General features: G+C 35.8%; 2 protein-coding genes across 4 annotated transcripts; both read right to left on the bottom strand.

Moving 5' to 3' along the window:
- Positions 1–182: 182 nt before the first annotated feature.
- Positions 183–3225, bottom strand: LOC103953003. 2 transcript variants are annotated; one of them, XM_009364722.3, is made up of 8 exons: positions 3073–3225; positions 1857–2220; positions 1674–1707; positions 1356–1589; positions 1162–1251; positions 954–1019; positions 753–844; positions 183–645 (listed from the first exon to the last, which is right to left on the bottom strand). In XM_009364722.3, exons 2-8 carry the CDS (start codon positions 2186–2188, stop codon positions 480–482), a joined length of 1014 nt encoding a protein of 337 aa, XP_009362997.2. In that variant the 5' UTR covers positions 2189–2220; positions 3073–3225; the 3' UTR covers positions 183–479. The 2 variants fall into 2 exon arrangements, with proteins under 2 accessions (XP_009362997.2, XP_009362995.2); XM_009364720.3 differs by lacking the exon at positions 3073–3225 and having other exon boundaries at positions 1857–2436.
- Positions 3226–10471: 7246 nt separating this feature from the next.
- Positions 10472–13711, bottom strand: LOC125467860. Of its 2 annotated transcripts, none has more exons than XM_048587530.1 (6): positions 13220–13709; positions 13011–13124; positions 12828–12908; positions 12413–12585; positions 12179–12275; positions 10472–11035 (listed from the first exon to the last, which is right to left on the bottom strand). In XM_048587530.1, exons 1-6 carry the CDS (start codon positions 13532–13534, stop codon positions 10925–10927), a joined length of 891 nt encoding a protein of 296 aa, XP_048443487.1. In that variant the 5' UTR covers positions 13535–13709; the 3' UTR covers positions 10472–10924. The 2 variants fall into 2 exon arrangements, with proteins under 2 accessions (XP_048443487.1, XP_048443488.1); XM_048587531.1 differs by having other exon boundaries at positions 10966–11035; positions 12179–12250; positions 13220–13711.
- Between the last annotated feature and the right edge of the window lie 1031 nt (positions 13712–14742).

Raw genomic sequence — 14742 nt, 5'->3', positions numbered from 1 at the left:
AAATTATATATATTGTAAGTATAAATAGACACTTATTTACCCGAAATATAATAGATTTACTTAAATCCGCCTAGGCGCTAGACCCCAGACTAGCGCCCGACTAGCGCCAACAACACATCAGAATTCTCATGGAACGAGAATATAAATAAAAGATTTATTAGTGGGGAATTAACAAAAGCAGATTAATTGAATGGTACAAGGAATAAGATGTATAGAGTATAATTTCTTTCTGATATGCCTAAGTATATGCAGTTGCAAGTTGCAACCTACCAGTATATGCTTCTAATTAGGGTAATGCTTTGAGCATCCAAAAATTAATCACCAAACAAACATTTTCCTTCAATCTGTTTAAGGCATTGAATCCATAATTCTAAAATGTCATCTCTGGACTTCTGTTTGCTCTCCTTCTACAAAGAATTTGGGCAGTATATTTTCTTTCGGGATGCTGTACGGTGTCTGGCTTCAGCTTGCCGCCTGAACTACCTCGCGCATTGATACGATTCAGGCCACCACGTCGAAAACAGATGGTGTTTGAGCTTCATTATCAGAGCAAAAATGCTGTAGCATGGGATGTGCAGTAGACCGACGGACAAGTACCACACCGGAGCATATGGTGATGACAAGTCTAGAAATGGATACGGCCACCTGTTTTTGAGAGGCGAAAATCGTCACTACAAGTAGAAGCTTATGGTGCAGCGAAATGATACGAAAATGGTCTGCAATATGGGAAACCAAAGAGATGATGAATTTACCAGAACTTGACACAAGCATGGAAGAGCCACTGGAAAACTACGTAAAAGACTGTCCACAGGAAGAAATACCCGATTCGGAACCAGGGAAAGGGCTGAAAATCGAGAAATTTATCGATATTAATCGTCAATGTATTCATGATAAGAACTCGAAACCCTTACCCTGCAGTGAATTGGAAATTTGAGCTGAGAAGGGCAACTTACCAAGCTGTTCAAAGCGGTATCGCCAAGCAAGAAAACTGCATTGATCGTGTGCATATTTACAATGAACTGTCAAAGAAAGGATTAAACATGTTCGTTTAGTATCATAATCACTGATTACGTAAACTAATCACGAGATTATGAGATGATAGAAAATCTAAGACAGACAGAGAAGAGCAGGGCAGAGTATTATATGGCTTATTGCACTTACAAAATTCAAGTTGTAATCTTTGATTGCAAGAAATGGAACAAGTATGAACCAGAAGACGGAATCTGTGAGAAGAACAGCACCGGCGTTCATCTGTTTACATGTAAAAACATGGCGATTAAGCGCATTAAACAAGATTATGCTGCACATTCTTGAAGACCAAGTGATAATTACAAGTCCTAAAACATTTTAATAACCTGGAAAATTATTTGGAAGACATAACCCGAAAAGCCAGCAGGTTGGCGAGGTTGAGGTTGTTCGACATGGGGGGCTGAGGATTTCTCTGTGGTTGAAGTACTACAAGAAACTACATGCGAAGGAGTCGCACGAGTAGAGCCTTGCTCTGTATCCACCTCAAAACTATCAACCCTATCGCCGGCAGTTTTCTTATGGTAGCAGTAGCATCCCCGAATGGAGAGCAACGATCCAAGCTACACATGAAAATCGACATCAGCAGAAATCGAAAGATACTTAAAAAAGGAGAACAAGAACATTCAAGCAGAAAAGGAACTTACCCCAAAATAAATTGTGATCAATGTAAAAGTCCATCTGTCGAAAACCAAAATAACATCATTAATCAGAAGCCAAATAATTAAAAGATTTGGAGAAGCACTTTTCGGAAAAGCCGGACTCGTATAATCGCAGATAGACTAAAATGCTATTGTGTTCATCAAATGGCTTAAGAGATGACAACTTACTGTGTGTAGAAGAGAAAAATGCTGCCTCCATCCACGAAAGCGGTGACGACGAGCAGAATCAAGAGCACAAAGAAAGCGAAAACCCGAAAAGCCAGAAGCCAAGCCGGATGAATTCCCTTGAGGCAAGGTCTCCAGGTCTCATCCTCAAACAATGATCCTGCAGGCGTTTGTTGCTGCGTTTCTCTGCCGCTACCGCGGTTTGAAATGCCCGTTCTTGCTTCGTATTTGCACACCACAAACACCGAAAGAGTCATCGCAATCGAAATCCACACGGTGCAGAGCAAGACCCGCCAGTTGAGCCAGTAACTTGGAGTTGTTGTGTCTGCAGTCATGTTTGGCTGCCAAGAAGAACCTTTTGGAACTCCTGTTGTTAAACTCATGATGTTATAACCTTTTTACTTAATTATCTGATCGTTTTTTCACTTAAACAATGATTTGGATTGCCTGGAAATTTGTCTTCAAATCGTCAAAGAGTAAGAAAACAAGTTGAAACTTGGTAAATAAACAAAATTTAGTTTTACAAAATAAAGAATTGTTGTAAATTATTTTACAGGGGAAACTTGCAGGGAAAGAAAAAAACTTGTAGGGAAAGAAAAAAAAAAAAAAAAGAGGGAAACTTGCAGGGAAAGAAAAGAGAGAGAGAGAAAGAGAGAGAGAGAGAGAGAGAGAGATAAGAACAGCTGAGGAAATTAGAAATTCAATAAAATAATTTAAATTTTAAGAAATCTACAAAAACCCTAAAAGGCAGAAGATGTTTTCGAAATCAAAGAGCTTCAAAAATCACAAAAAAATTCAAAAAATAAAATAAAATAAAAGAATAAAGTGGAGGAATAAATAAGGTGATGAAAAAGTTAAAGTCGAAATGCTCAAAGAAACAACCAAATGACAAACAAATTTTCGAAAATCCAGATCCAGAGAGGAAGAAGAGAGAAGCAAGATAATACAGTACTACTGCAAAGAAACCACATTTGCAGAAGAACTTGGTTGTTGATGGGATCAAATGCAAACTCAAAAGCCAGAAAACAAAACCCTACTCATATATGAACACATTAAGGATTGAGATTAAGCAGAGATTCTAAACTTTAGGTAGATTTTTGCAGAGAAAGGCAACACAAAACAGACATTTTTTCGATAATTTTACTATAATTATACATAAAAATGGGATGAAAAGAAGCAGCAGCAGCAAAATTCTAAGCAAAGGAAGGTTGATACTTACAAGGGAAAGCAAACAAAACTTGGAGGTGTTTGAAAGGTATTAGAGATGCTTTGCTTCTTTGCTGTGGAGGGAGAGACGTCTAGAGAGAAAGTGGAGGGGTGGGGAGGGAGAGGGACAGGAAAAGGATGGAATGCTTCGAGCAGAAGGCACGAGGCTTTCACTTTCCTAATATAATATAATATATATATATATATATATATATATATTCAGAAAAATCTTGCAAAATAGACCAAAGTCCTCTGGAGTCTTAATTCTCTCTCTACATTTCCATGCAGATATTAAATTACCGATAAAATGTAAGCTTTCATCAACTTTCTTGGATAATTATATTTTTATTAATATTATGTCTTTTTTAAGTTACCAATATTTAAAAAGAGACCAACCACGGAACAATTGTCTGAATTTTTTATTGGAATTTGGAATTAATGCTTGAAGATATTCTTTTTGAGTACCAAGACTGGTTTTTAGATCAAGGAATAAAGCAAACTGTATTTGGGTGGATTTGAGTCAGTTAACCCATTCAAAAGCAACTTATAAAAAAACATAAAAAAAAGTAAACGTTTCTAATTTCTATAGGTGCATTTTTGCTCATAACTCTTGATAGATTTTTCAGTATGTCGATAATATTGATCTAATTAATTATATTATGACACTTAATGTACATGATCGTGTTACAAGCAAATTACCACCTTCAAATGGTGGAATGTACACCACCCTCATCACTTGAAGGTGATGAGCAAAAATGTTCTCTTCTTATAATGTATCTCTAAATTAGAAATATTAATTATGAGGTAATAGAAATGTTTTCAGAAAAAACACTTTTAAGTACTTTTTAAAAGCCACTTAGATTTAAAATAAGCATTATTATAAAGAAAAAAAACTTTTAACAAAAGCACATACAAGAAGAAGTGTTTTTTAAATAGCAATTTCAAACCAGCTCTAATATATCTGGATTAGTAAATGTATGTTAAAAGGAATTGGGTTAATTGAGTTGCCATGATTTGTGATTTCAACTTAGTTTTGACCAATGATTTGGGACCCATGAAGTCATGGTTATTTCAATCAAATTAGATATCATGGGAGTAGTAGGACCCATTAATTTCGGAACTTGCATGGCTTATTGAATCCTTAATGGGTGGGGTCTCTAATGTGTAAAGAGTAATGATTGTGTTAGCTTTCAGTTGAAGCATGAGATTCATAGCCTCACAGATTGTGTGACCTTCCTGACTTGTCTGTTAGACCAGAAAATGCCACGTATTTTAATCACAATATCTCGTCTTATTGGTTAGCATGAGATTCTCTCACTTTTAAATTTTCTTTTTTTAGTTTTCTTTTGTTTAAACGTTCATAATTAAGCAATATCAACATATTTTGTTAATTTTTTATAGAGAAAGAAAGAAAAATAGCAAAGTGAGAGAAGAGGGGAGGGAATGGAATTTAGAGGGTAGAGAATTATTCTCTCACGAAAAAATCTTCGATCAAGTTGCCTAACTAATCATGTGAATAATCGGACTAACATTACAAATGAATGAGAATTTCGACATTTCAATCTCATCCGAGTTCATGCTAGTCCCACCCCTTTATTCTGCTCTATTCCAACCAATATCATAAAACGATAAGAAACTACGCCACTACGTATTTAGTTTCATCTAATCTCACGCTAGTATTGCCCGTAAAACCATCCTATGCGGCAGACCTACTTAAGAATGTGGTGTCTACTAGTTGACGGATTGTTATGTTTTATAAAAATGGAACAACAATTTCACCGCCCTGAATGGCTTTATAGCTTTCATCACAAGCTATAGAACAATAAAAAAAGGAAAGAAAAAGACACCGAAGAAACAAAATACAAAAGAAAAATAAAAATAAAAATAAAATTTTGCAGAGCAGTTCTTTTTAGTTTATATATATATATATAGGCTTTTGATTAACGCGTTACGTAATATGAAGTGAAAATTGACAGGTGCATTGAAAAGAAGGTGTAGAAAATAGTCGTTTACTTAAGGCCGTGACAAGCGTGGTCGCCAAGCAAGCGGAAATCTTAGGCAGACACCACTAATTGCTTGGACAATGGGCAACCATAAATCAGGGGATTTCACTCATATATTGTTATAAAATTACAATGGGCAATAAATTCAGATCATTTAATGTTTGTAGCGTTTAAAACTATGTAACATGAAAAAGTTTTCCAACTTTTAAGTGCCCACAAAAAGATAAATTACAAAATCTAGCATCTAGACCACGTGTATCAAAGTGTCAAAAACACAAAACACCACACATACACCACGCTCCTAATTTTAAGGCTCACACACTTATCATCGCCCTCTCTCTCTCTCATTGTCATTGCTCTGATTTTCGGACAGAAGAACGTTTCCCACACTGAGTAGGATTCCTTCCCCTTCTATTCTCATCCCATTTCTTCCCCTTCTCTCACACTCTCATTTTTATCTTATTGTCTCTATATAAAAATTATATAAAATGTTAACGTGATTTAATTGTAGCCATTCAAGTAGAAGAGGAGAAAAGGAGAAAGATATTAGGAGGAAAGATAACCCTCCTCCCTCTCCCACAAGGGTTAGAGAATAGGATGAGGAGTGAGAACATGTTGGTTTATAACAACTAAGTATGGTACTTAACATTATAATTAAAGTACTAATTAAGTACTTACAGACTATAAAAAATGATTAGATGCCGCACCTCAAGACCCATTGTCGTCACCGCAGGCTAATTGGTTTATTATTCGAAATGAAAACACTGAATAGTTCAAATTTGTTTTGTTTTTGGTGGATCGATAAAGTATACAAATTTGTTAATTATGCTAATGAAGTTTTAGAATATGATTTAGGTGGCAAACAAATCATTCATTCTACACACGTCACAGCTAGTTTAGTTCAGACAGAAGATTCCTCTTCCTCTTCGGTTAGTTCATGCCAAAAGGATAGGTTAGCAAAATTGAGGTTAATTGGTGGTCACTAGGCTTTTTTTAAAGTAATTTTCTTTCCCGATAGTTTGAAGGGTGCTTTAGATTTTGACCATTACAATTAATTAATGATTCCTAGATAAAAATCTATATACATATCAACGTCCAATAAAAGCCCAAATTTAAAATCTGCAACCACATCAAAATACTATAGACCTACTAATACAATTTATTTACACCTATGCCACTTTCCCAAATCCCTAAATTTTATTCCAAATTAAAAGTTTTAGATAAAGTGAAATAAAATATATAAACTGTTGTATTGCATTAATTGTATCCATATCATACCAAAAATTTACCTTTTTTGTGATATATATTTTTTGCATTAATTGGGAAGTAAATTAATTTGTTCCAATTATTAAAAAAAAATTATACTAAATCCATATTTTATATTTTGAATCAAATAACACTTCTCTAACTTGTAGATAAATTATTTTTCATGTATTATTATATATATTAGGCACGTTTTATTCTCGTATAAATATAGGTATTGTGACATCCCACATCGTCCAGGGGAGTGATCCTTATATGTATATCTCATCCCTACCTAGCACGAGGCCTTTTGGGAGCTCACTGGCTTCGGGTTCCGTCGGAACTCCGAAGTTAAGCGAGTAGTGCGCGAGAGCATTCCCAGGATGGGCGACCCATCGGGAAGTTGCTCGTGAGTTCCCAAAAACAAAACCGTGAGGGGAATGGTAAGCCCAAAGCGGACAATATCGTGCTACGGTGGTGGAGCGGGCCCGGGAAGTGGTCCCGCCCGGGCCGGGATGTGACAATTTGGTATCAGAGCCTAACCCTGGTCGCGGGTGTGCCGACGAGGACGTCGGGCCCCTAAGGGGGGTGGATTGTGACATCCCACATCGCCCAGGGGAGTGATCCTTATATGTATATCCCATCCCTACCTAGCACGAGGCCTTTTGGGAGCTCACTGGCTTCGGGTTCCATGGGAACTCCGAAGTTAAGCGAGTAGTGCGCGAGAGCATTCCCAGGATGGGTGACCCATCGGGAAGTTCTCGTGTGAGTTCCCAAAAAACAAAACCGTGAGGGCGTGGTCGAGGCCCAAAGCGAACAATATCGTGCTACGGTGGTGGAGCGGGCCCGGGAAGTGGTCCCGCCCGGGCCGGGATGTGACAGGTATAACATAATATTTTTCAATATAATACATCAAATTACATTTCTTCTTGTTATGGGTAAATTATTCTCCATTTATTAGTGAAAAAAAGATATTATATTACACATAGGGTATAATTTTTTCATAGGTAAATTATTGGAAATTAATTTGTAGGTAGGTAAATTAATTTGTTCCAATCATATAAAAAATATATATACTAAACCTTGATTATATATATATATATATATATATTTTTTTTTTTTTTTTTTTGAGAAAACCTAGATTATATATTTTGAATCAAATAACAATTTTGTATACATGATAGGTAAATTATTTTTCATGTATTATTACATATATTAGCCTATTAGGGACCTTTTTTTGGTAAAAATATATAAAGTAATATGTATATGATTTTTTGTAGGTAAAAAGATACAATCAAAAACATGATCCAATTCCTAAATTTAAGCAATATTTTGTTGTTGGTATACAATATTTTGCATCATTGGAAATGAACATTTCAAATAGTAGGTAGGTGAATTAATATGGTCTAATTATATAAAGACACGCGCGCGCGCGCGCGCACACACACACACATAGGGGTGGTTCGGTATGGGATACCATACCGAAACTAGTATCCCGAATCCCAAACTAAAATTTTTCGGGACGGGAACTTGAAGACCAATCCCAAACCAAATTTTCGGGAATCCCAAATTTCGGGAATCCCGAAATATTTTCGAGATTTTGGGACAAATCGGGAATCCCAAATTGAAATATGAAATTATGAATTGTTCTTCAAATATATAATTCAAGAACACATTCATGAACTAGGAATTTCATTTCATTCACACTACCATTTAATTGAACACTGGCATGCCTGACTGTTTTTATCATAGTCAAAATTCAAATTAATTAAACCCTTTTTGCAATATGTTGAGAGACAAAAGAATCAAGCCTTCTAAAATCATCAGCCATGGCTGCATCAATAATAAAATCCACATGAATATCAAACAAAACATGAAAAATATGCAAGGTGTAGGGCATTCTAGGTTGCAGAGCATGAATTAGAAACTACTAGCATCAATTATAAAAGAATAATATATATATAATAATTAATATTATATATTTTCGGTTCGGTATGAGATTCCTGAAATATCGAGAAGCCAATCCCGAATCCCATACCGAAATTTTGGGATCGGTTCGGGATAGCATCCCGAAAATTTCAGGAATTTCAGTTTGGGAATTTTTGGTTTGGGATCGGGATTTTTTCGGTTCGGTTCGGGATTTTTGGGAATTTTTTCCACCCCTACACACACACACATATATATATATATTTATACACATTTTGAATCAAATAACATTTTTGTACATGGTAGGTAAATTACTTGTTTTATTTTATGTATTATTACATATATTAGGTTTTTCTTTTTTGTTTGTAAAAAAAAAAAAAATATATATATATATATATATATATATATATGAACACATAATGCCAAATACATAGAATTAAGCCAACAATTCTCATATTTGATATTAATATGCAATGAATTTTTTAACATTAATGTCTTATTTTTCTTTTTGCCATTAACTCTCTGTTTACAATCTGCATAGAATTAATTGTGAACATCAAATATGCAATAGGGGTATTTTAGGCATCTAAAAATGTAAAATGTGTAAATTAATATGTAATTAATGAATTCACTTAAATGGATCCTAGTCACTGGTTTTTTTTTTTAGTAAAAAAATTATGTCGGGTTTTATATGGAAAAAATTGAATTTGAGGGATTAAAGTCATATTTTCAGTATTCTAAACTACTCTTAGTCTACGGAAAGAGAGATTTGAATACAGGGTTAAAAAAGCATGCATGCGTATGCTGCCCGAGCCAACTAATCTAATTCATAAATGTGGCTTTTTTAAGCATTTTTTATATTCTACACTACTCTTAATCTGCCAAAGTGAGAGATTCAAATTTGGGTGCGATGAGGTGAGCAAACAGCCCAAACCAACTAGCATAACTCATTTATCTGCGAGTCTTCGAATTTCATAGCGTGATTCTCGAAACAAACTTCAAATATAACAGATCATAGTTCAATAAATCTAACAAAAATCTTCTTTTCCAACCTAGTTTTTGTCCTTAATGGGTGCAAGTGCAAATGATTCAATACCAGACCCATGCTCAAAGCATGGTGAATATTCCAACCAAAGAACAATGAGAGAGAGAGAGAGAGAGAGAGAGAGAGAGAGAGAGAGAAACAGACCGATTATGAAGCTTCCCATGGTGACGAGGGATCCCAAAAGTGCTTTTGTAGAAGCAGCCGATGAGTTAATCGGTTGAAACGAGTGACTAATGTTACAGAGATTACAGAATGATCATGGAAAGTGTGGTAGTATTTGTAGAAGGAAGGCTAGCAAAATAATTGGTTAGAGAAATATTTCAGTGTGCCGAAAACAGAGCCGGTACACCAAGTGTAATAATACAAATGGTTGATAACTTAAAAAATTTGTCGATTGGTTAGGTGTAGGATGCTGTTATAAATACAATCTGCATGATCATGAAAAAGGGGCGGAAGTTAATGACAATAATTGTTGAGTATAAGAATGTTAAAAGACAAAAGATGGGACTTCCAGACGCTTGTCTATCCCTCTTTTATGGAAATTTGGTGTTTCAAAAGCCTCCTCACACTACACTTATTAAAACCTAACTTATGCGACGAGAAAAACTTGCATGTCCCGAGGTGTATACTCTCTTAATGTAGCACTCATTGCGTAACTTGAGTCTTATGAGAAAAAGAGGCATGCACCCTCGTGTAGGTAAGTTGTTCTCCTATATGCCCCCATCCACCTTGTCCAAATAACTATATTCGTTGCTTCATTTGATTTACTCAATTTGATGGTCGTTTCCCAATCCTTTCATTTTCGACACGAATTTTTTTTTTTCTCGCCACAAATATTTTTTTTTTTTAAATGGAGCTGAAAATTTGAATGGTAAAAACTTATCATTTGAGTCCAAAGGACACATAAGCTCCCCAAACGCCAGTAAATACATGGTGACTTTTTGTCTCTGGTCATGAATATATTGAGAAAGGTCCTACTTTTTTAGCCGTTTATCTTCTTCAATACATTCCATCCGACAGCCAAAAATTGAGAAAGGTGTGAGAAATAAAAATAGGTATGTGGACAGCACTACCCTACATTGAAAGGACATAACTCTTAAGCGCAAGGCAACACGACATCACACCAGCAACAGCATCATAGGATACAAGTCAAACAAATTAACAGATTAGAACTAACAACTTAAACACATACGTGATACCAGATGAACAACTAAATTCGACATTGCATAAACAAGAAACCTGATTCTTCATCCTGCAATTCATCGAACATACTCGGCACTTTTCTGTTCACATCATGCACCATGCCACCGAAACATTAAGAACGATCGAGCGTACAATGCCAATGAAGAATGACTGTCATATAAGCCTACTAGATACCTAAGCTTGGATTTCAAACTACTAGTATCCATCCAACCTCTAGGCTACTGAGAATCTTACACAAACATATTCCCTTACAAAACTGTCACAAAACCTATATACTTTCATCTTTACAAATTAATCGTTTTCCTAAATCTGCTACGTAGAACTTTACTCGTTTATGTACCAATTCCTCAGGAACAGAAATGATTTTTACACCTAAATTACTGAATACAATACGGAATAAAATTCCGCTGTCCTCCGTAGGGATGCCACGACTCACTTCTGACAATTCAAAAGGTGTCAATGTCATCTTCCAATATCGAGAGGGCAAAGGGAGCAATTGCCACGTTAAACGATTGTGAACTTACCCTATTGATGTGTTTCATCTCAAACTCACCTTCCTGCATTGTATGAAAACAAAATGTATGTCAATTTCTTTAAAGTTGCATTTGGATTTGTGGATTTAAAAACAAAGGATAGCGATGTATGTATGTTTAATCTAAGTTTGTCTGCATCAAAAGTTCAAAACATAAAAAGAAAACATTGAAGCTTCGGCTAATAATTGAGAAGAAAAACTCTGCATTCAATGATTTGAAATAGCACTTTTTCCATGAGTAAATTCTCAGCCATTTCAAACATCAAATTCACATCCGTCGCACACACACCAAATAACAGTTCTAGAGTCTCTAACACATTTTCAATACGAAATCAAATCCCAATACCTTTCTCTAAATCCACAAATCCAAACGCAACATAAGAGTATTTCAGTTCAACGAAGAAGCAAATCAAATCATTTGGAAACCACAGTAAAAAGAAAATTGATCAAACGAACTATCAAACTTTTCTCCAACAATGGAAGTACGTGAACACAGGTTTTAACCCAAGACTTTTCCTCCAAGGTGCATTCACTGCTCATAGAGCTTATAGCGATATATAAATTTCCATAACCACTAACTTTAGACAAAGAAACCTTCACTATAACAGAAAAACCGGGGGCCAGCCTCATGACACAGCATTGCTGGGGGCAACTCAGAAAAACCGGGGGCCAGCCTCACAACACAGCATTGCTGGAGGCGACTCATATGTGCAACATGCCAAGTGACTTTTGATGGGGTTCACACCTATAGGTTACTCAATTATGAATGGATGGATTTGTACTCCATCATACATATGCCCAAAAGATAGGCAAATCAGTGAATGCTGTAATTGGAAGTGATAATGTGATTGATAAAAAAACTAGGTACCATCTTGAAATTCTTTCTAATCGTATATATGCACTGTTGGAAGTATTTTGAAAAAGAAAAAAAAAACTCACAAAGAAAATAACATTTTCGTTTTAATTTCTCAATGTTCCAGCTATAGAGATGCTTTATTTGAAATATTCATAAATGTAAAGCTTCACCGTAGATATGCCGTAATCTGCAACTGAAAAGGGTATCTCACCGCACAAGCCACATTAAATAAAGTTTGAGCCTTTCTATTTCGGATTGTATCAAAGTACAAAACCAATTAAATGTATTTTATAAATATGATTTCATGCTTACCATTCTACCACTGTGAGTGCTTAATGGGCAAGCTGATGAGTATTCAAAACTCGTTTGAGGAAAAATAACTGGCTGTTCACCAATAACACCAATCCCCCTACGATGAGCGAAAGTAATACACAATATATTTGGTAAAAGAAGAAGAAATATCCTACCATTAACTGCGAGCAGGAAACCGAAAATAAGATAATCCAGAAGAGATAAGAGATATCACAGAAAAGAAAACTAACTCACCAGACATTTTCGGATTCTCCGTTGGCATCCGTGATAATCCAATGCCTTCTAAGAAGTTGAAGAGGGCGATCTGAGTTATTGGTAATTCGTATTCTATATGCAAAGAAGTGTTGCCCCTTCGAAGGCTGACTTCTGCCCTCTATGAACACACTCCTAACTTGGACCCGAATACCCTGAAGAAACAAGGATTTCATTTCAAATTCATCCAATTAAATTAGCAAGTGAACTTTTCCATCAAAATTATTTTTCTTTTGCTCACACTACCAAAATTCACGTTATCCACTCTAAAAGTATCTTATTTCCCAATTGAATTAATGCACGCAGTCACGATAATTACAGTTCTAAAAAGTCAAAGAAACAAATTAAATCAAAAGAGCAATGTAATTATGTGATGAAATACTGCATATTCTCATACCAAAGTTGTTGCATCACTTGAACATTTCAAGAAAGAGTAAGGGGCAATTTCCTTTAGCTCATCTCGATATTTCGCGGCATCCTGGGCACATCAAATCAAGACTTTCAATGAATTTGGTGTTGTATTTTTCAGCTCAATGCTAATTAGCAATAAACACCCTCCAAATTAACTCAATTTATTTACCTCAAATCTCTCTTCAGCAATTGCCTCCCTTATCCTTCTTCGGAGCCACAAAACCGGCTCTTCCTCTTCTAACAACTTCAACGAGTCCCGTATCCTCGCCGCCTCCTCGTAATCCTACAATTTCAAGCTTAAAAACCATAATCCTCTGTTTGGATTCCGAGAAAACGAAGGAAAGTGCGAGAAAGTTTAAAATTTACAATTTTACTCACCTCAGATTTCGACGCGACCTCCATTTGCTGCTTCAACAAAGCCCAGCTCTGACTCCGAGACAGAAACGAACTTGGTTTCTGACCCGCACCGGAACTCGGACTCGAACTCCGACTTCCACTCCACCCATTCCCCCCGCTCCTCTCCGCGGCGCACGCCACGACCCCACCCGATTTCCCAAAATCCACACGCCCCGACCCGACTCTCAAGTTCCGGACCTCCGAATTCGCGACGCCGAAGCTCCCCCGCCCCGACAAACACGTCCTCGTCGTCCCCGGACAGCAATTACTGCAGACTTTGAGGCTTAATGAATGCATTATCTTCTTCTACCTCCGATTCTCCCTCACTTTCTTTCTCGCTTGGGAAATTTGAAAGATTTTCTCAGGAAAATTTTTATGGTGAGCGATTTGGATTGGAGGGTTCCGAATTGGAGCGAAAACTGAGGGGAATTGGAGCGGTGCTACATTCCACTGCTAGCACGTGTTTTTCAGGATATGCTTAATGTCCTAATTAATTTTCATTAAAAAAAACCGTAATTAATTTCTATATTAGCTAATTCGTTTTATCCATAATTCTATTTTTGGACTTCAAACTACTAAACTAGCCCTACTAAAATATGCTGACGGCCGCACCTTGGACAGCCTATAGGGGTATTTTGGAGAATTTGAAATTAGGGGATATTTTAGGTTTTGCAACTTGTGATATTTGAGGTGTAATGTGTCTGGACCTCAGATTAAGGGGTTGGGGATTTTTTTGCAATTATGGACGAGGCCCATTGAATGCATTCTATCCTTCATGATGTATGTATTCTGCTTCTTATAAATGAATATCGTATTTTTTTTTTAAATAAAAAGAGAAAAATGTTATTTGTACTTCAAAATTTTCATTTTATACTCCTCATAAGTATATTTTTCTTTCCAAATATAGAAAGTTTGAAGTGTAGAATAAGATTTTTAAAATGCAAATAGCAATTCCTTAAAAAAATTATAGAAGAAATGTTACATGTGTGTTCAATTGGCGTATCTTCTTATTTGGGTTTCACACTACTTCTCTTGCACGTGCTATATCAAGATTAGCACGGATAAGTTATTATTAGAACATTTTATGTCAATGATGCAATCTATTCAGGAGAAACTTATATATTTCATTGTATATTTGGCACAAACTATTATGTTAGTGGCAATAATCATGTCGTGTAAGTCATTGTCTTGCAAGATGAGGGATTTATTTACGCCTCTAGAATACCAATACATTAATATGGAGATACTTTAAATAGTAACGTGGCAATACTTTAAATGTCTAGTGCAATGCCACTTATTTCCATATAATAATGTATTTAGTTTAAGATATTGTCACAATGATTGACCTAATGCATATAATGCGGAGTAAAAAATAATCCCAAAAATTGTGGAGGTGAGACGTGAATTTTTTAACAAGAAGGACAAAATTACCCTCGAGGCATACCAAGATTATCATGCGTATGCAATAGACAATAACAACTCAATCAAGGAAGAGTCAAAGGTGA

Source organism: the organism of the source record quoted next, unplaced genomic scaffold (assembly GCF_019419815.1).
Source record: "Pyrus x bretschneideri cultivar Hongxiangsu unplaced genomic scaffold, Pyrus_bretschneideri_v1 Contig27, whole genome shotgun sequence".
Lineage (NCBI taxonomy): Eukaryota > Viridiplantae > Streptophyta > Magnoliopsida > Rosales > Rosaceae > Pyrus > Pyrus x bretschneideri.
Note: the sequence above shows the minus strand (reverse complement) of the source record. Positions and strands in the feature narration are given on the sequence as shown.

Coding starts and splice junctions, on each gene's coding strand:
- LOC125467860 (XM_048587530.1), bottom strand. CDS start 13,534: ATGCATTCATTAAGCCTCAAAGTCTGCAGTAATTGCTGTCCGGGGACG. Junction 12,909..13,010: donor TTGCTGAAGAGAGATTTGAG/GTAAATAAATTG, acceptor TGATGTGCCCAG/GATGCCGCGAAATATCGAGA. Junction 12,586..12,827: donor CAAGTGATGCAACAACTTTG/GTATGAGAATAT, acceptor TTGTTTCTTCAG/GGTATTCGGGTCCAAGTTAG.
- LOC103953003 (XM_009364720.3), bottom strand. CDS start 2,236: ATGAGTTTAACAACAGGAGTTCCAAAAGGTTCTTCTTGGCAGCCAAAC. Junction 1,590..1,673: donor TGATCACAATTTATTTTGGG/GTAAGTTCCTTT, acceptor TTTCATGTGTAG/CTTGGATCGTTGCTCTCCAT. Junction 845..953: donor ATACCGCTTTGAACAGCTTG/GTAAGTTGCCCT, acceptor CTCGATTTTCAG/CCCTTTCCCTGGTTCCGAAT.